General features: G+C 64.9%; 2 protein-coding genes across 3 annotated transcripts in view; one reads left to right on the top strand and one right to left on the bottom strand.

The window, feature by feature from the left end:
• The first annotated feature begins 104 nt into the window (after window positions 1–104).
• LRRC71 (leucine rich repeat containing 71) lies at window positions 105–5,661 on the top strand. 2 transcript variants are annotated; one of them, XM_030473950.2, is made up of 15 exons: window positions 113–167; window positions 1,105–1,210; window positions 1,291–1,407; window positions 1,488–1,619; window positions 1,747–1,822; window positions 1,914–1,988; window positions 2,087–2,155; window positions 2,644–2,803; window positions 3,222–3,305; window positions 3,382–3,468; window positions 3,573–3,683; window positions 3,766–3,805; window positions 4,426–4,662; window positions 4,741–4,856; window positions 5,351–5,632. In XM_030473950.2, the coding sequence occupies exons 2-15, from the start codon at window positions 1,114–1,116 to the stop codon at window positions 5,462–5,464; spliced, it is 1,515 nt and encodes a 504-aa protein (XP_030329810.1). In that variant the 5' UTR covers window positions 113–167; window positions 1,105–1,113; the 3' UTR covers window positions 5,465–5,632. The 2 variants fall into 2 exon arrangements, with proteins under 2 accessions (XP_030329808.1, XP_030329810.1); XM_030473948.1 differs by having other exon boundaries at window positions 105–167; window positions 3,573–3,805; window positions 5,351–5,661.
• The window catches only part of ARHGEF11 (Rho guanine nucleotide exchange factor 11), a 25,746-nt gene continuing 13,501 nt past the window's right edge, over window positions 5,622–17,866 (bottom strand). The window contains exons 16-41 of the mRNA XM_030474082.1: window positions 17,362–17,458; window positions 17,150–17,272; window positions 16,881–16,904; window positions 16,367–16,511; window positions 15,501–15,597; window positions 14,873–14,902; window positions 14,478–14,604; window positions 14,039–14,218; window positions 13,589–13,636; window positions 12,910–13,097; window positions 12,637–12,783; window positions 12,127–12,206; window positions 11,827–11,952; window positions 11,632–11,749; window positions 11,105–11,283; window positions 10,945–11,020; window positions 10,145–10,312; window positions 9,948–10,035; window positions 9,756–9,857; window positions 9,524–9,606; window positions 9,223–9,450; window positions 8,188–8,451; window positions 7,370–7,462; window positions 6,852–7,018; window positions 6,556–6,736; window positions 5,622–6,112 (exon numbers count right to left, since the gene is read on the bottom strand). Of these exons, the coding sequence (XP_030329942.1) occupies window positions 6,063–6,112; window positions 6,556–6,736; window positions 6,852–7,018; window positions 7,370–7,462; window positions 8,188–8,451; window positions 9,223–9,450; window positions 9,524–9,606; window positions 9,756–9,857; window positions 9,948–10,035; window positions 10,145–10,312; window positions 10,945–11,020; window positions 11,105–11,283; window positions 11,632–11,749; window positions 11,827–11,952; window positions 12,127–12,206; window positions 12,637–12,783; window positions 12,910–13,097; window positions 13,589–13,636; window positions 14,039–14,218; window positions 14,478–14,604; window positions 14,873–14,902; window positions 15,501–15,597; window positions 16,367–16,511; window positions 16,881–16,904; window positions 17,150–17,272; window positions 17,362–17,458 (3,209 nt within the window). The 3' untranslated portion in view covers window positions 5,622–6,062. The remainder of the gene's footprint in view (window positions 6,113–6,555; window positions 6,737–6,851; window positions 7,019–7,369; window positions 7,463–8,187; window positions 8,452–9,222; window positions 9,451–9,523; window positions 9,607–9,755; window positions 9,858–9,947; window positions 10,036–10,144; window positions 10,313–10,944; window positions 11,021–11,104; window positions 11,284–11,631; window positions 11,750–11,826; window positions 11,953–12,126; window positions 12,207–12,636; window positions 12,784–12,909; window positions 13,098–13,588; window positions 13,637–14,038; window positions 14,219–14,477; window positions 14,605–14,872; window positions 14,903–15,500; window positions 15,598–16,366; window positions 16,512–16,880; window positions 16,905–17,149; window positions 17,273–17,361; window positions 17,459–17,866) is intronic.

Raw genomic sequence — 17,866 nt, 5'->3', positions numbered from 1 at the left:
CAGCACCGCGCCCCATTCCCGACAGACCACGCCCCTTCCTGCAGGGCCCCGCCCCTTCCCGTTTCGGCCCCGCCCCGCGCAGGCGCGGCCCCGCCCCTCGCGCGCGGTGCGTTGCCAAGCACCGAGGTCGCCGCCGGCCCCGGGACCCCCCCCCGGGATCCCCAGAGGTGACCCCGGCCCTGGGGCCCCCCGCACCCCATAGAGAGCCCCCCCACACCCCATAGGGACCCCCCGCACCCCATAGAGACGCCCCGCACCCCATAGAGACCCACACACACCCCATAGGGACACCCCCGCACCCCATAGAGACGCCCCGCACCCCATAGAGACGCCCCGCACCCCATAGAGACCCACACACACCCCATAGGGACACCCCCGCACCCCATAGGGACCCCCCGCACCCCCATAGGGACCTGCCGCACTCCATAGGGACCCACACACACCCCATAGAGACCCCCCTCACCCCCATAGGGACTCCCCGCACCCCATAGGGACCCCCCCGCATCCCCATAAGGCCTGGGCATCGGACCCACACACAGGAGACTCCCATAGGGACACCTCCCCCGTACCCCTATGGGGCCTCCTCCACCCCAGAGCCACCAACCCCCCCGCACCCCCATAGGCACCAGGCCTGGTACGACCCCCCTCACCCCCCCAAGAAGACCCCCATAGGGACCCCCAAGGGACCCCCCAACCCTGGGACCCTCCATCACTCCCTGGAGACCCCCAAGAGACCTCCATAGGGACCCCCCTAACCCTGGGACCCTCCATCACCCCCTGGAGACCCCCAAGAGTCCCCCATAGGGACCCCCCCCAACACTGGCACCCTCTATCACCCCAGGAAGCCCTCCAAGAGACCCTTACAGGGACCCCCTGCCACTGGGACACCCCTTTTCCCCTTCCATGGACCCCCATAGGGACCCCCCAGTCAAGACACGCTCCCCCCAGCACCCCGTATCCCTGGGACACCCCCTCCCATCCCCACAGGGACCCCCACCCGCATTAGGGACCGCACCGGGACACCCCAGCGCAGGGATGGGGGTGTTCGAGCTCCGGTGGGTGCTGGGGGGGGGCCGCTGAGCCCTCTCCCCCGCTACCCCCCAGCCGTGGGTCATGCGGCGCCGGAGCGATCGGGCCACCAAAGAGAAGGCGCTGGTGGCCACAGAGGAGGAGATGAAGAGCGCGGGGAGGAAGGTCGAGCAGGGCCCAGGTGAGCCCCGGGCCTGGCAGGGGCTTGGGGGGGGGCTGCGGGGGGACCCCCTGATGTGTCCCCCCCTTTCCCTGCCCCAGAGGAGTTCCAGTGCTCCGGCATCCTGGAGCAGGACTTCCCGGAGCTCTGCGCCCGCGCCGGCATCGCCCATGTCCCCAGGGTCACGCCGCGGCCGGCCCCGAGCTTCCCTGCGGATGGTGAGCGGGATCTGGGGGGCTTTAAAGGGAGGGTCCTTTGCTGCAGCACCCCCAGAGCCGTCCGTGTCCCCTTCCCGCAGCGGAGCCGCCCGCGGGGACGCTGGAGGAGGCGCTGTCCCGCATCGAGCACAGGTACAGCCACTTCCAGCCCCGCATCCAAGTGGAGCGGGAGCAGGAGGACCCCCGGAGCGTCCGCGCCGTGTTCCTGCGAGGTGCGTCCTGGAGCGCCCCCGGGATGAGGAGAGGCTGGGATCACCCCGTGGGATCCCGCTGGGAATGGGGGACAGGCCACGTTTGGGGCATTCCCACCCCATGGCCTTGTATCCCTGTATCCCGCAGGCTGGAAGCTCGAGGAGGACATACTGGGGGTCCTGAGCCAGTGTCTGCCCGCGCTGGGGGCGCTGCAGGCAGTGCAGTGAGTGCGGGCAGGGACGGGGGGTGCAGGCAGCGGCCCCCCCTGTCCCTCCATGGCAGCGGGACCCTGATGGCATCGTGTCCCCCCGCAGCCTCTGGAACGTGGCGCTGCCGGAGCCGCTGCTGCCGGTGCTGGCGGCGCTGCCAACGCGCTGCTCCCGCCTGCGGTACGCGCCGGGCCGGGGGGGGGGTCCCTCATTACCGCTCTTTAAGGACTGGGGGGGGCCAGGGAGGATCCTGAATGCGGGAATGGGGCTCTCCGCAGGACGCTCAGCCTGGAGGGGAATCCTTTGCCTGAAGCCGCTTTCGAGCTGTTGATGGGCAGCGACAGCCTGTGAGTCGGAGCCGGGTCGAGCCCCAGCATCTATATGGGCCTAGGCAGTGTAGGGCTATATGGTCCTGGTGTGGAGCTATATGGGCCCAGGCAGTATGGAGCTATACAGACCTGGCACTATGGGGCTGTATGGTTCCAGTATGGAGCTAGGTAGTCCCAGTACAGAGCTATATAGTGCTGGCACTGTGGGCCTCTATGTCCCAGTACAGAGCTGTACGGTGCTGGCACTGTGGGGCTCTATGTCCCAGTATGGAGATAAACGGTCCCAGTATGGAGCTATATTGTCCCAGTACAGAGCTATATGGTGCTGGCACTATGGGGCTCTATATCTCAGTACGGAGCTATAGGGTCCATGCGCTGTGTCCCAGTGCAGCGCTATAGGGCGCTGTCACTGTGGGGCTGGATGTCCCGGTACGGAGCTAGAGAGCCCCACTGCGGAGCCAGGCGGTGCTGTCACTGTGGTCCGTATGTCGCTGCCCGTGTCGCAGGTGGCGCCACCTCTCGCTGCGGAGCTGCAGCATCGGGGACTCGGCCGCGCAGCGCATCGGGACGAGCCTCTCGACGCCGACGAGCTGTAACCAGCGCCTGGAGTCGCTGGTGCTGAGCTTCAACCACGTCTCGGACCTCGGCGCGCAGCACATCGCGGAGGTGGGCACCGGGACGGGCTGCGGGTCCTAAGGGGTGCACACAGCACCCGACACCAGCACGAGGCACCAGCACCCGGCACCCGACACCAGCACCCAGCCCCTCTCCCTGCACCAGCACCCAGCGCCATCACCCATACCCTGCACCCACCACCAGTACCAGCACCCAGCACTTCATACCCTGCACCCATACCCGGCACCCATTACCCATTCCCCAGCACCCATTACCCAGCAGCAGTACCTAGCCCCAGTATCCAGCACCCTGCACCAGCACCCTGCACTAGCACCAGTACCCAGTATCTGCACCCTGCACACATTACCGAGCACCAGTACCCATCACCTTGCACCAGCATCCTACACCCAGTACCCATACCTTTCACCCTGCACCCAACACCCATCACCCGGCACCATCCCGTCCCCAGGGGCTGCGCCTGAACCGCTCTCTGCTCTCCCTGTCCCTGGCCAGCAACGACATCGGTGACGCCGGCGCCTCCCGGCTGGCCGAGGTGGGTGCCCCCATTCCTCGGGATCGCGGTGCGGGGCGCGGCCGGACCTGCCCCATTCCCGCCCCGCTCCCCGCAGGTCCTGGCGCCGTTCCCGCTGACACACGAGGAGGTGGTTCAGCGGCGGCGGCTGCTCCTGGCCGAGGCGATGGGACGGTCCCGCGCGGTGAGACCCCCCCTCTCCAAGCTCATCCCTGCTCCGGGAACGCGCGGAGGCTCCCGGGGGCCTCCCAGCGCCCTGATCCCGTCCCTGTGTGTCCCCCCCCCCAGTCCCCAAAGGAGACGGAGCCCCACGGCGAGCACGGGGCGAGCCGGCGCGGCAGCACCCTGGGCAACAAGCTGCCCCCGGCCAGGCATGGCAAAGCCGCCCCCAAGAAGAAGGTGAGCGGGGCCTCGGCTTCCCCTCCCAGCGGTGCATGGGGCAGAGGGTCCGTCCTGCAGCCCCCTGCCCCGTCCTTTGCAGGAGTCGCAGCGGAAAGAGGAGGTCAAACAGTCCAAGAAGTGTGAGGCTCCGAGGGGCTGGGGGGAACGATGGGGCTGGGGGGGAACAATGGGGCTGGGGGAAACGATGGGGTTGGGGGGGGAACGATGGGGCTAGGGGGAACGATGGGGCTGGGGGGCAGGATGAAGTTGGGGGTGCGGTGGGGCTGGGGGGCACAGTGGGATTGGGGGGCACGATGGGGCTGGGGGGAACGATGACGCTGGGGGGAACGATGGGGCCAGGGGGAATGATGGGGCTGGGGGGCACGGTGGGGCTGGGGGCTACAGTGGGGCTGGGGGACACAATAGGACTGGGGGGCAGGATGAGGTTGGGGGGCACGGTAGGGCCGGGGAACACGGTGGGGCTGGGGGGCGGGATGAGGCTGGGGGGCACAGTGGGGCTGGGGGGCACAATAGGAATGGGGGGCAGGATGAGACTGAGGGGCAGGATGAGGCTGGGGGGCACAGTGGGGCTGGGGGGCACAATAGGACTGGGGGGCAGGATGAGGTTGGGGAGGCACGGTAGGGCCGGGGAACACGGTGGGGCTGGGGGGCGGGATGAGGCTGGGGGGCACAGTGGGGCTGGGGGGCACACGGTGGGGCTGGTCCCGGCTCAGCTCCATCCCCGCTCCGCTCCTGGCAGTGCCGGAGCTGAAGGTGACCCGCAGCCGGGACCTCAAGTCGGGCGCGCAGGAGAGGCTGAGCCCGGAGCCGGGGGCGCGCCGCGGGACCGGCGGGTGGGACGCGGGGATCCCGCGCTCGCTGCGGGACCCGCTGGCAGGCGCGGCCGAGCCGCCCGCGGCGCTGCTGGAGGCGCGGCAGCAGCGGGGCGCGGTGGTGCTGCCCGGGAACCGGGCGCTGCTCAACCTCAGCCTGGCCCGTGAGTGTGGGGCGGGGGGGGGCACCGGCCCCACGGCCCCGCTGCGTGTCCTGACCCCCCCCCCGCGGCCCCCCGCAGACAACCGCGTGTCCGAGCGCGGCCTCGGCGCCTTCCTGGCGGCGCTGGAAGCGCAGCAGCGGGAGAAGCAGCCGAAGGTGCCGGGGCAGCAGGGGCTGCTGTGCCTCGGGCTGGAGGTGAGCTCGGGCTGCGGCTGGCATCGTGTGGGGCTGATAGTGCCATGGGGCTGGTATCAGTGCGGGGCTGGTAGTGCCATGGGGCTGGCATCACCGTGGGGCTGGCATCACCATGGGGCTGGTGTCACTGTGGGGCTGGCATCATGTGGGACTGACATCACCCTGGGGCTGGTATCAGTGTGGGGCTGCCATCAGTGCAACGCTGCCATCACCATGCGGCTGGCACCGTGTGGAGCTGGCATCAGTGTGGGGCTGATATCACTGTGTGGGGCTGGCATCATCTTGGGGCTGGTATAATATGGGGCTACCATCATGTGGGGCAGCCATCAGTGCGATGCTGCCATCACCATGGGGCTGGCACCGTGTGGAGCTGGCATCACCCTGGGGCTGCCATCACCATGGTGCTGCCATCATGTGGGGCTGGTATGACCATGGGGCTGGCATCGTGTGGGGCTGGTATCAGTGTGTGGGTCTGACACCCCCATTCCCCGCAGAGGAACCGCATCCCCCCCACGAGCCCGGCCCTCGCCCGGCTGCAGGAGCTGCTGCCGCCAGACCCCGACCCCAAAGGGCAGGAGCCGGAGGAGGAGCAGGATGCGGGCACTTGAGCTGGTCCCTGCGGCACCGCACAGCACTGGGGGGGCGGGGGGGCCGGGGGGCCGGGTCCCCACCTTCCCCTTGGAAACCACCCCCAAACCCCAAACCTCCGCGGTGGAGAGGAGGAAAAGAATCCGGGAAGGAGGAAAAGAACCTGGAGCCAGGAGGTCCAACAGCAACCGCTCAGTCTTGGCTCTATTATATATAATATATATATCGGCCCCCCCGCGCCGGCCTCGCCGCGACACCCGGGAGGGGGAGATGGGATGTGGCTCCCCCTGGGGTCACCGATTGTCACCAGGAGGGGGACACCCCCGGTGCAGGGGGGGCCGCGGGTGGGTATTTACAGGGGGGGGCACGTACGTACATATTTATAGGCGGGGGGGGGGCCGCAGCGGGGAGGGACAGAACAAAGTGCATTTATACAGACCAGATCCAGCTCCCGCGGGGGGGCCCAATGGGTGCCATGGGGGGGCCCAACGGGGGCTCCCTCCTGCCAGCCCAGCCCACAGCAGTGGGGGGGTCCCGTGGCTGCAGCACGGGGATGGGGCTCGGGGGGTGTTGGCAGCGCCCCGGCTCGAGGGATGTGCGGGGGGGTCCCCACTGCGGCTAAAGGTCGGGGTCAGGAGGGGGGGCCTCGGCCAGGGGGGCTCTGGAGCCTGGAAGACATGGGAGAGGGGTGAGGGGATGGGGGGGGCTGCATGGAAGAGATGGGAGAAGGGAATGGGGGAAAGGAGGGGATAAGGGTGGAGGGGGGGCTCTGCATGGAACCAATGGGGGGGTATGATGGGATGGGGGGGGCTCTGCATGGAAGCGATGGGGGTATGATGGGATGGGGGGGCTCTGCATGGAAGCAATGGGGGAGTATGGTGGGATGGGGGGGGCTCTGCATGGAAGCAATGGGGGTATGATGGGATGGAGGGGGGGCTCTGCATGGAAGCAATGGGGGTATGATGGGATGGGGGGGCTCTGCATGGAAGCAATGGGGGTATGATGGGATGGGGGGGGACTCTGCATGGAAGCGATGGGGATATGATGGGATGGAGGGGGGGCTCCGCATGGAAGCAATGGGGGTATGATGGGATGGAGGGGGGGCTCTTACCCGGGGCGCTGGTGGCGGGCCCCTGCAGGCTCCGCAGGGCGCGGGACAAGGGGCTGTCGGGGCTGGGGGGCTGCTGGCCCCATGGCTCCATCTCTGGGGCTGAGCCCCCCAGGGGGGTGGCATCGGCCGAGGAGCTGCGCCCCAGCGACCGCAGCAGCTCCCGGTGGGCTCTTTCCACAGCCTGGAGCAGAGAAATGGGGGTCACCGTCAGGGGGGGGGGACACGACACAAAACACAATGACCCCCATAATGTGCCCCCTGCCCCCCAAGCTCCCCATGCCCGGTTTGGGGCTCACCTTCAGCCTGTTGAGCTTCAGCGTGAGCTGCTCGATGGTGCGGAAGATGAGGTCCACGTCGCCGGGGGGAGCCTCGGGGGGGCTGGGCCGGGCCGGTGGCTCCCGGGGGGGGCTCAGGGGGGGCGCGGGCGGCAGCCCCACGGGCATGCTCACATAGAAGTAGTTGCCTGCAGAGGGGATGCGCAGCGTTAGGGGGCAGGGACCCGCGGGGGGGATGCTGGTGGTGCCATGGGGGGGGGGTCGCTGTGTCCCCCCCATGCAGGGGACATGTGGGTTGTGTCCCTTTGTGGTGGGATCTGCACATGGACCCATCCCCAGCTCGCTCCAGGTCCTCGCTGTGGGGACAGTCCTTAGGGACAGTGTGGGGAGGGTGTCCCCCCCCAAGTGCCCCCCACCAGGGGCTCGTGTGCCCTCAGAGGATGAGGCCTCCTGGGGCTGTGGGGACAATGGGGACACATGGACAAGGGGACACACGGACAATGGGGACACCCCGGGGAGGTGATGGGGGGGCTCTTTACCATCTACATTAGCTCCGCCTCCTTCCTGCAGCTCAGTTTCTGATTGGCTGCTACCTGGCGAGGGCGTGGCCTCCTTGCCCCCCTCTGCCCGGGCTGTGCACCCCGAAAAGAGAGGGGGGGGGCCGGGGGGAAGGGGGTGAGCAGGGCCCGCACCCAGCAGCGGCACCCAACACCAGAACCCCAGCACCAGCACCCATCAGCACCCCAGCACCAGCACCCATCAGCACCCCAGCACCAGTATCCATCAGCACCCCATCACCAGTATCCATCAGCAACCCAGCACCAGTATCCATCAGCACCCCAGCACCAGCACCCATCAGCACCCCAGCACCAGTATCCATCAGCACCCCATCACCAGTATCCATCAGCAACCCAGCACCAGTATCCATCAGCACCCCAGCACCAGCACCCATCAGCACCCCAGCACCAGTATCCATCAGCACCCCATCACCAGTATCCATCAGCATCCCAGCACCAGAACCCCACCACCAGCACCCATGAGCACCCCACCACCAGTATCAGTCAGCATCCCACCACCAGCACCCACCACCAGTATCACCAGCGCCCACCAGCAGCACCCCTGGGGTGCACAGCGCACAGACGGCGGTTCACCTGCACCCCTCAGCCCCCCATGTGAGCCCCCAGCCCTGATCCAGCAACGCTCGCACAGGCGGGTGGCAGCGAGACCCCAGATCCCAGCCAGGGGCGGGTCAGGGAGAGGAGACGGGGGGGGAGGAGGAGGAGGAGGAGGAGGAGGAGAAGAGGGGGTGCCCCCGCGCTGCCCCCGCCCCGCCAGGCCCCTTCCCGCCACCCTGCACCTTTCCGGACGACTCTGAGCTCCTCGGCCGGCCCCGGCCCCGGCCCCGGCCCCGGCCCCGTCGCGTCCGCCCCGTCCGGCGGCTCCGCGTCCTCGGGGGGCTCCGCCAGCGCCTCCTGCAGGGCCGAGTCCCGGCGGCAGAGCAGCGAGTCCCAGCCCTGCCCCGCGGCCCCGCTGACCGACGGCGTCGGGGTCAGCTCATCCTCGGGCTCCGCATCCCGGCCCGGCACCAGCCTCCGCAGCAGCAGCACCCGCAGGCTCTCCACTGGCGTGGGGGGAAAAGGGAGGGCTGGGGTTCAGCGCCTCCAGGGGGAGGCTGGCATCGGGGGAAAGGGACGAGGGAGGGAGGAGAAGGAGGAGAAGGAGGAGAAGAAGGAGGAGGAAGAGAAGGAGAAGGAGGAAGAAGAGAAGGAGGAGGAAAAGGAAAGGAGAAGGAGGAAGAGAAGGAAGAGAAGAAGGAGGAAGAGGAGGACGAAAAGGAGGAAAAGAAGGAGGAGGAAGAAGAGGAGGAGGAAGAGAAGGAGAAGGAGGAGGAAGAAAAGGAGGAAGAGAAGGAGGAGGAAGAAAGAAAGAGAAGGAGAAGGAGGAAGAGTACGACGAGAAGAAGGAAAAGAAGGAGAAGGAAGAAGAAGAGAAGGAGGAGGAGAAGGAGAGGAGAAGAAGGAGGAAGAGGAGGACCAAAAGGAGGAAAAGAAGGAGGAGGAAGAAGAAAAGGAAGAAAAGGAGAAGGAGGAGGAAGAAAAGGAGGAAAAGAAGGAGAAGGAGGAGGAAGAAAAGGAGGAAGAGAAGGAGAAGGAGGAAGAAAAGGAGGAAGAGAAGGAGGAGAAGGAAGAGGAAGAAAGGAAGAGAAGGAGAGGAAAAGGAGGAAGAGAAGGAGAAGGAGGAAGAGGACGATGAGAAGGAGGAAAAGAAGAAGAAGGAAGAGGAAGAGAAGGAGAAGGAGAGGACAAGAAGGAGGAAGAGAAGGAGGAAGAGGAAGAGAATGAGGAGAGGAGGAGAAAGAAAAGGAGGAGAAGGGGGTCTCCATGGCACTCACCATCCTCCAGCGCCGCCTCAGCCAGTCCCTCTGCACTGACAGGCCCCGGGAGCAGCAGACACATGGGGGGCCCCGTCCGCGCGGCTGGGTGGGGGTCAGGCACCTCCCCAGCAGCCCCTGTGGGCAGGGGGGCTGCGGCCAGCTCCTCCTCCCCGTCCTCCACCTCGCTGCTCAGCGGCTCCTCCGGGGGCTTCTCCCTGCCCAGCAGCGCGGGGGGATTGTCGTCCGCTGTGGGGAGCAGGGAGAGGTGAGACCCACGTCCTGGCCCCCCCGGACAGGCAGGGCTGGGGGGAGCTCTCACCTGAGGAGCAATCCTCTGCCTCTGCCCCGGAGCCCCTGCCTCGGGACAGGAGGGGGGAGACATCGGGGTCCTGCAACACCAGCCTGCGAGGATGAGGATGGAGGCAGCGCATTAGGAGTGAGGCAGGAGCCGGGCGCAGACACCACCGGAGCCCCCACAGCGAGCAGGCGAGACCCCGGCCCCCGGCCCCCCTCCCTCCACAACCCCCAGGGCCCGGGCCTGGGCTGCTCACCCTGAGGCTGCTGCACGGGTGGGCTCCGGCGTGCGGCGCTTGGGGGGGAAGGTGGCGTTCCTGGTGGCACTCTGCACCGCCTCCTCCAGCAGCTCCATCCACCTGCAGGGCCCAGAGCCCCCCGTCAGCTCCCCGGGGTGCTCCTGCCTCCCCAGGAGCCCTTGTCCCGGGGCCCATCCCGCTGGTCCTTACGTGTTCTTCTCGGAGGACGTCAGCGCCACCAGCTCGTAGATCTGGGGTCCCAGCTCTGAGGTGCAGATGATGAAGAGGGCTCGTTTATCTGTGTGAGGAGGAAGGTGAGAGCGTGGCACGGGCTTCACCCCAACCCCCATGGTCACAGGACAGCCCCACGGTCACTGCCAGCCCCATGGGCTTCCCCTTGGTCTGACCTGTGGCCACGGAGCGGATGAGCACCGAGTTGAGCTTGAGGACGGGGCTGAAGGTCTGCTTGTTGTCCGAGGAGCCCAGCGCCGTCTTGCTGTGGCACTTCAGCACCAGTTTCTCATCCTGTTTCTGCAGCAGCACCAAGAGGTCCTCGAGGAGCAGCACGTGCAGGTCTGGGGTGGGAGAGGAGACGAGGCTTGACCAGGGAACCTCCTGCCTTGCAGCCAGGAGGGACCATGGCGCCATGGATGCGGCAAAGGGAGGGCTAAGGGAGTCCCTGTAATGCTGCTGGGCTTGGAGGTGAGGTGCCCGTGTCCTGGGGGATCCGAGGATGCAGGAGCTGCTGGTATGGAGTGATGGGGAAGGTCCATAGAATCATGGAAAGATTTGGGTTGGAAAGGACCTTAAAGCTCTAAACACTGCCAGGGATGGGGCAGCCTCTCTGGGCACCCTGTGCCAGTGTCCCAGCACCCTCACAGGGAAGAACTTCCTGATACCCAACCTAAATCCCCCGTTTCAGTTTGAACCCATCACCCCTTGTCCCATCGCTCCAGTCCCTGATGAAGGTCCCTCTCCAGCATCCTTGTAGCCCCCTTCAGACCCTGGAAGCTGCTCTGAGGTCTCCACGCAGCTTCTCTTCTCCAGGCTGAACAGCCCCAATGTTCTCAGCCTGTCTCCCATGGGAGCTGCTCCAGCCCCTGCTCATCCTCGTGGCCTCCCCTGGCCTTGCACCAACAGCTCCATGTCCCTCTTACACCGAGCACCCCAGCCCTGCACTCAGTGCCCCACATCAAGCGCTCCATACCCACAGTCTTGTCCTTGCTGACGCGCCAGCTGAGCGGCCCCTCATGGATCATGCACCGGGAGGTGAGGTCCAGGCTCTGCGGGAAGCCACGGATGGAGCTGAGCAGGGGCCCTGCAGCTCCCCCCCACCCCCCCCGGCGCTGCAGGGACCTGGGGGCTACCTTGAACTCTGCAGCCAGGGGGTTGCTGGTCCTCTCCAGCGAGGTGGCATCCAGGCGCTTCTGGTAGCCCTCCAGGCGGTGCCGGTTCTCCGCTCGCTTCACCGCCTCATTCACGTGCCGCAGGATGTCCCGGCACTGGTCCCGGGCTCGGCACAGCTTCTCGTGCTCCGAGGTGCCCGCTGCCATGGGCACCCAGGGGGCAGCGGCTCAGCGGGCAGCGGCAGCACCCAGCCATGGGGCTGGCCCCACTGCCACGGCTCCCGCCCGCAGCCCGGCACAGAACGCTGCCAACCCACAGCTCCCCATGGAGATGGTGGGTTTCCCACCCCCAGCACTCCCCTGGCTCGGCTCTTCCTGCTGGGAAGGCACCGTGTCCCTCCCCAACACCCTTTGCTCTGGATGGCAACAGAAAGGCAGGAGCCCTGTGGTAGAATGTGATCATCTCCCTCCAGCCCAAGGATGGGCTGGAGATGGGAGCACGGAGCTGAGCAAGGCGGGACCGTCCCCTGGTGCCCCCCAGCCCCTACCCTCGGTGTGCTTGATGATGTTCTCCAGCAGCAGCGGGTACTTGGTCAGACGCTGCATTTCCGAGATGATCAAGTCCTTGAGCTGCAGGCGCCGGCACTGGGGGTTGCTTTCTGCTTCCTGCCGTGGGGGGAAGAGGGTGGAAGCCTTGAGGTGGGAGCAGGGGAAGGCAGGGGAGCACCAGGACAAGGACCAACCTGCATGAAGATCTGGAAGCGGGTCTCCTTGCGCTGCTTGGTCTTGATGAGCTCAAGGGCGATGGATTGGTAAGAGCAGAAGTCAGCAGCGACCTGCTGGATCTCCTCTTTGGCCAGGCCGTCAAACTGGGGGGGTGCAGGGGAGAACTGGGCTCAGGCACCCCCAGGCTTGGCCCTGAGCCCCCGGATGTCCCTGAGCTCCAAGCATGGCCAGGGGACAGTGTGGGGTCACCTCCACCTCCCTTAGAGATGTCACCCCCTTCACGCTGGACGGGCTCTACCAGCCCTGTGCCCCCTCACCCGAGACAGCATGAGATCCCCAATTTCCTTGATGATTGGTCCTTCTTCCCGGAGCTTCTTCATGGATTCGGACAGAGAATCTGCACGAGGATGGGGGGGACAGACAGGACTCACATGAACAAGGGGCCAGGGCCAGCAGTTGTCTGTGTGAGCCCCCCCAGAGGGTCCCTGCCAGCTCCTGGGCACGGGCAGGAGGAGCCGAGAGCCAGATGGGCTTCGATTGCTGCGTGTCAAGGAGTGTGACACCAAAAGCATGTCCTGAAACGGCTACACCAAAGGCTGGTGCAGACCAGGCATCCCAGACGCAGGCATTGCCACAGCCTGGGAAAAACAGGCTCTGGATTGCTCCCAGGAGAAGGAAAGGAAAGCTTGGAGCGGCGAGATGACACCGTGCCATCAGCAGGGCTGCTCTGGGGTGGTGGGTGACCACACAGCCACGGGCCACGCTCTGCTCCCACTGCAGAGGGGATGTTTGCAGGGAAGAGCACGATCCAAGGGGAAGAGGCTTACTGTGGATTTCTATCAGGTCAGGGAGGTTGGGGAAGAGCAGCGCCAGCTCTTCCCGGGACAGCAGGCTCTCCTTCTTCATCCGCTGGTAGAAGAGGAGGTCGAGGACCCGGAGGATGCGGAGGTGAGACCCTTCGGTGGCAAAGAGCTCTGTGCGAAAGGCACAGGGGTGGAGAAGTGTCCCTCGTGTCCCCGGGGTGCCCCTTGTGTCCTCGGGGTGCCCCTTGTGTCCCCAGGGTGCCCCTTGTGTCCCGGGGGTGCCCGGTGGCTCCTTACCGTTGATCACCTCTTGCCGGTCGATCTCCTTCTGGGGCAGGTTGGCCACCAGGTCCCTGCTGACCGTGTGCTGCCAGTTCTGGCTGTCCAGCTCGGGCTCCAGGTCCGAGAGCTGCCCCTGCTCGTCCTCCAGCAGGTGAGGCAGGAAGGGGTCCACGCCGAAGCCCAGGTTGGGTGACTCGATGCTCCTGGGAGGGTGAGAGGCGGTGGTGGGAGTCCTCTGCAGGCACCCGCGTCCAGCCAGCCCGCCCGCCCCGCAGCTCCCAGCACAGCCAATATCTACCTGGGCCCTATTTTCGGCTTGAACCCGGGGCCTTCAGCACAAGAAGTACAAAGCCTTTGACTCTTGAGCTAAAAGACTAGGTCCCCCAGCAGACATCTACATAGGTCCTTTTAGCTCCTGCGGGAGACACAAGGGAACAGAGGTGCCCCCTCGCCCCAGGAGGATGGAGAACTACCAGGGGACTCCCCCCGGGGCATCGCCTCCCCTTGTGCTCTATCAAGGCTCGCTGCCGGGCAGGGCCAAGCTAGGAAGGGACAGATGGGATCCCCTTTCGGGACCCCCAAAGTGGGGGCACAGCCCCAGCACACCCCTACAGTGACCTCCTGCTCTGAAGGAAAGCTGGCCCCGGGGCCCCTGGCGCGGTAGAGACGCGGAGAGCGAGGCTGGGCCACTCACCTGCGTCCCATCTTCGGTGTGTACGGAGGGGTGGGGTTTTCCAGAGACCTGGAGAGGGATGGGAGAGTCACCCTCGTGCCCTGGCATCCCGGCCCCCCTCCTGCCATCACTGCACCCTGTGGGGCAGCACCCAGCAGCGCTTCTCTAAGCCCCGACACGCACGGGGCTGGCTGCGAGAGGGGTTTGGGACACAAATAGGAATGAAAGCCCAATTCCCTCTGCTTTTCCCTGGAAAACGTCAGCCAGGAGGTTCTGCAGGCGGCTGGGTGCTGCAGGGTCAGGGACACCCCACTCTTCATGGCTGGGCTTGGCCTTGACCCACAGGCTTAGCAAAAGCCTTCCCAAGAGGTTCAGCTTTCCAAGTCCTGCCCATCCCAGCTCCTCTTTGAAGCCAACACACCCAGAGGACCCCAGGTCTGCCCTTGCTGGGGCTTGGATGGCACTTCCCACCTTGTGGACAAGCTGGAAGCAGAGGATGATGCTGACTGGTGGAGCCTGGTGGCCTCGGCTGCCGCATCCATGTCCACATCGCTGCGGGACCGAGGCACGTTTTCCACTTTCCGGGATTTCTTCATCTCTTCCCGACCTTTCAAGCTCTCGGAGCGGCCCAGCTTGACCTCGGCACGGGAGCTGCCGGGGAGACAAAGCCCAAGGAGGTTGTGAAGGCCCCATCCCTGGCAGTGTTCAAGGCCAGGTTGGACAGAGGGGCTTGGAGCAACCTGCTCTAGTGGAAGGTGTCCCTGCCCGTGGCAGGATGTTGGGACTGGAGGAGTTTTAAGCTCCCTTCCAACCCAATTCCATGATTCTAAAGCCCAGAACAAGCAGGAATGTGCCTGCAAACCCGCTGTGGGAGCCCCCAAGCTGCTCCCCACATGTGCCCATGTCCTACCTGTCTGACTCCAGCAGGTCCTCGGGGAAGCTGCCTGTGGAGAGCCGCTGGGAGCCGGGCTCCTGGCTCTCGCAATGCTGGTTGTTCTCAAAGTGCTGGATGATGTTCCTCACATTGCCGGGTTTGACTGCTGGGGCGAGAGCAAGGAGGGAACACCAGTGAGATGGGGCTGGGGGGAGATGCTGGTGCTGCTGCCCACCCCGTGGCCAAGCACTGGTGAGCATCACTGAGGGGATTCCAGCTTCCATGGGGAGATGTGCTGAGCAGGCAGCCGGGATGCTCATCCCAGGCCCTGAGCCCAGGCAACAACACTGGGGTAGCTCGGGGGGTGTGGGGGGCACAAAATAAAACTAAGCACATGAGGTGAAGGGCAAACAAAAGAAGAGGCCTTTTACCTTCAACAGGGGACAAAGGGACATGAAATGCTGAAAGGAAGAAACAAAAATGAGATGTCAACTCAACCCTGCATCTTGGCAACGAAGGAGGCAAAGAGGGGATGGGTGAGCCAACGGCATGAGAACTCAAAGCAGAAGGGGAGGAGGAGGAACAGGGGCACACACGTGTGTACGCACACATGTGCACACACACACATGTACACACACACACACGTACACACTTGCTCTCCACCAGCTCATAGGACCATAGAAGAGCCCTTTAGTGCCATGGGTTAGTGGTGGCCTTGGCAGTGCTGGGAATGGTTGGACTGGGTGAGCTTAAAGGGCTTTTCCAACCAGGTTGATTCCATGATTCCATGTTCTATGATTCTATCTCAACCCCCCCAGGAGCTGTGGCCCTTTTAAGACACTGTGAGCAGCCCATAAGCCTAAAGGATGGGGTCTGTAAGATAAATGTGGGGGGAGAGCTCGGTTCTGCTCCCTTCCCACTGCCCTCAGAGCCACGTGGGAGCACAGAGGGTTGAGACAACACGTTGCCAAGGTGCCCTGGGCACGCTGCTGCCTGCAGCTCTCCTCCAGGCAGCAGAGAAGCTGTGGGTGCAGCACCCCAGGAGGTCCCAGTACTCACTGCTCTGGGAGGAGATTTTGGGCTTCCCAATGTACTTGAGGATGGGGTTGCGCTTCTTGTCTTCCATGGCATCCTTGTCCTTCTTCGTGCTGCTGCTCTGCTGGGACACCCCAGAGGAACACTCATAAACACCACGGAGGACACGAAGGGTGTCCCCAACCTTTGCCATGCTGGAACCACTTGGCAAAGGATGGGGCTGGGATCTGGCTATGGCATCAAGCAGCTCTCTGAGGCATTGGGGGAGATAGGGATCTCTGGAGAACCCCTCCCTGGGCTGCTTCAGAAGATCCCCCCCTGCAGCACTGTGTGCAGGGCTGGGGTCCCAAATGTAAGGACATGGAGCTGTTGGAGCAAGGCCAGAGGAGGCCACGAGGATGAGCAGGAGCTGGAGCAGCTCCCATGGGAGACAGGCTGAGAACATTGGGGATGCTCAGCCTGGAGAAGAGAAGCTGCGTGGAGACCTCAGAGCAGCTTCCAGGGTCTGAAGAGGGAGAGGAAGAGGGAGAGGACAAGGACGCTGGAGAGGGACCTTCATCAGGGACTGGAGCGATAGGACAAGGGGTGATGGGTTCAGACTGAAACAGGGGGGATTTAGGTTGGAGATAGGGACGTTCTTCCCTGTGAGGCTGGTGGGACACTGGAATGGGATGAATGGAGAAGCTGTGGCTGCCCCATCCCTGGCAGTGCTCAAGGCCAGGTTGAACGGGGCTTGGAGCAGTGGAAGATGTCCCTGCCCATGGCACGGAGTTGGGACTGGATGAGCTTTAAGCTCCTTTCCAACCCAAACCATCCATGACTCTCTGAGCCAGCAGCAAGAGCCCAGCCCCAGGGCTGAGGAGCAGCAGAGCCACCCCAGAGCCACCCACCTTCTTGGCCTTGGGGAAGAAGGGCAGCCACTTGTCCCTGTCCGGGAGCGACGGGGCCTTCTCGCTGGCACCGGCTGCGCGCGGCTCCCGGCCCCGGATGCCTGCGTGGTTCATGTAGGTGCTGAGGGCAAAGGCCATGGGGGAGCTGCAAGAGAGGAGAGCGTGAGGCTGGACATCCAGCTCCGGGAGGCAATGGGAGAGGCTGGGGTGTCCCGTGGGACTCTGCGGGCAGAGAGGGTCCATTCCAGGCAGGAGAGGATGCCCGGGTTGGGATGCAGGGCAAGGGAGAAGGGAGGAAAGGCAAGGAGCAGGTCAAGAGGGTGAGCTGGGGCTGCACCCAGCACCCCGGGACCCTGAGGTCAGTGTCCACCCTTCCCCAGGACCACCCAGGAGCCCACAGGGATATGCCTGGCACGGGAAGGGGATGCTCCTGCCACTCCTTTTGCCTCCTCAGCTACGAGCTGCAAGGCAGCCACATCTGGATGTGCTCCCGCTGTGCCCTGGGGCCACTCACCTCCTGTCCTCTTCATACTTGGACCTGGAAAGAGAGATGGGGAGGAATGAAGGAGCTTGTTAGGAACAGGCTCCTCTCCTCAGCGCCCTCCACCCCTCACCCCTCCTGCTCCAAACTCTCCTTCCCACCTCCCATGGCAAAAGTGGGGATGGGGCAGGAGCAAGGAGCAGAGCTAAGGTTGAGCCCAAGCCCCTTCCCAAGGCCCTCGCCCCGAATCCAAGCGGAGAGGCGCTTCCCAATGCACGGGGCAGGGTGGCACCAGCACTCACAGGATGTCACCCAACTGGGCCAGCTGCTTCTCGGCCACTTGCCGCTCCTTCTGTGGGTCCCCATCCAGGTCCAGGAGGTCGTTCTCCCCATAGAGGCTGCCCAGGCCCATGGTGCGCTTGGTTCTGTGGAGGACCCCATCGAGGCCATGAGCCCAGGCACTGGCCACCCGCACGGGCAGGAGCCCATTGAGCTCCTGGGCAGCTGCATCTACCTGTAGTCCTGGATCTGCTCCTGGATCTCGGGCATCACCATCTCCTGGGCTTCAAAGAGGGCGGCTCGGACGTCATCCCCATTCCGCAGCCGGGCCTCTGCGGTGGGAGAGGAGAAGCAGGGTCACAGCAGGCAAGGAAGGGCACAAGGGACCTTCTGGATGGGGCTTGGAGCAACCTGCTCCAGTGGAAGGTGTCCCTGCCTGTGGCAGGGGTTGGAGCTGGAGGAGCTTTAAGGTCCCTTCCAACCCAAACCATTCCAGGACTCTGGCAGCCTCAGGCCCTTGGGCAGAGGGGTGGCAGGGAGACCACAGAGCCTCCCCCTGCAGAGCCCAGCCCCTCTCAACTGGTTTCCAGGCTGGGACAACCTGTCTCCCACTTTGCACACCGGGGCTGAGACATCTGCCTGGAACAAGAGCCCTGGGAAGAGCTCAGGAGCCCCATTCCCGAACCTCTGCACATCTCTAAGTGGGCAACAGGCCGAAATCCTTTGGGATCCTGACCTGG

This window comes from Strigops habroptila, chromosome 22, assembly GCF_004027225.2.
Source record: "Strigops habroptila isolate Jane chromosome 22, bStrHab1.2.pri, whole genome shotgun sequence".
Lineage (NCBI taxonomy): Eukaryota > Metazoa > Chordata > Aves > Psittaciformes > Psittacidae > Strigops > Strigops habroptila.
This window is presented reverse-complemented; position numbering and strand designations above follow the sequence as displayed.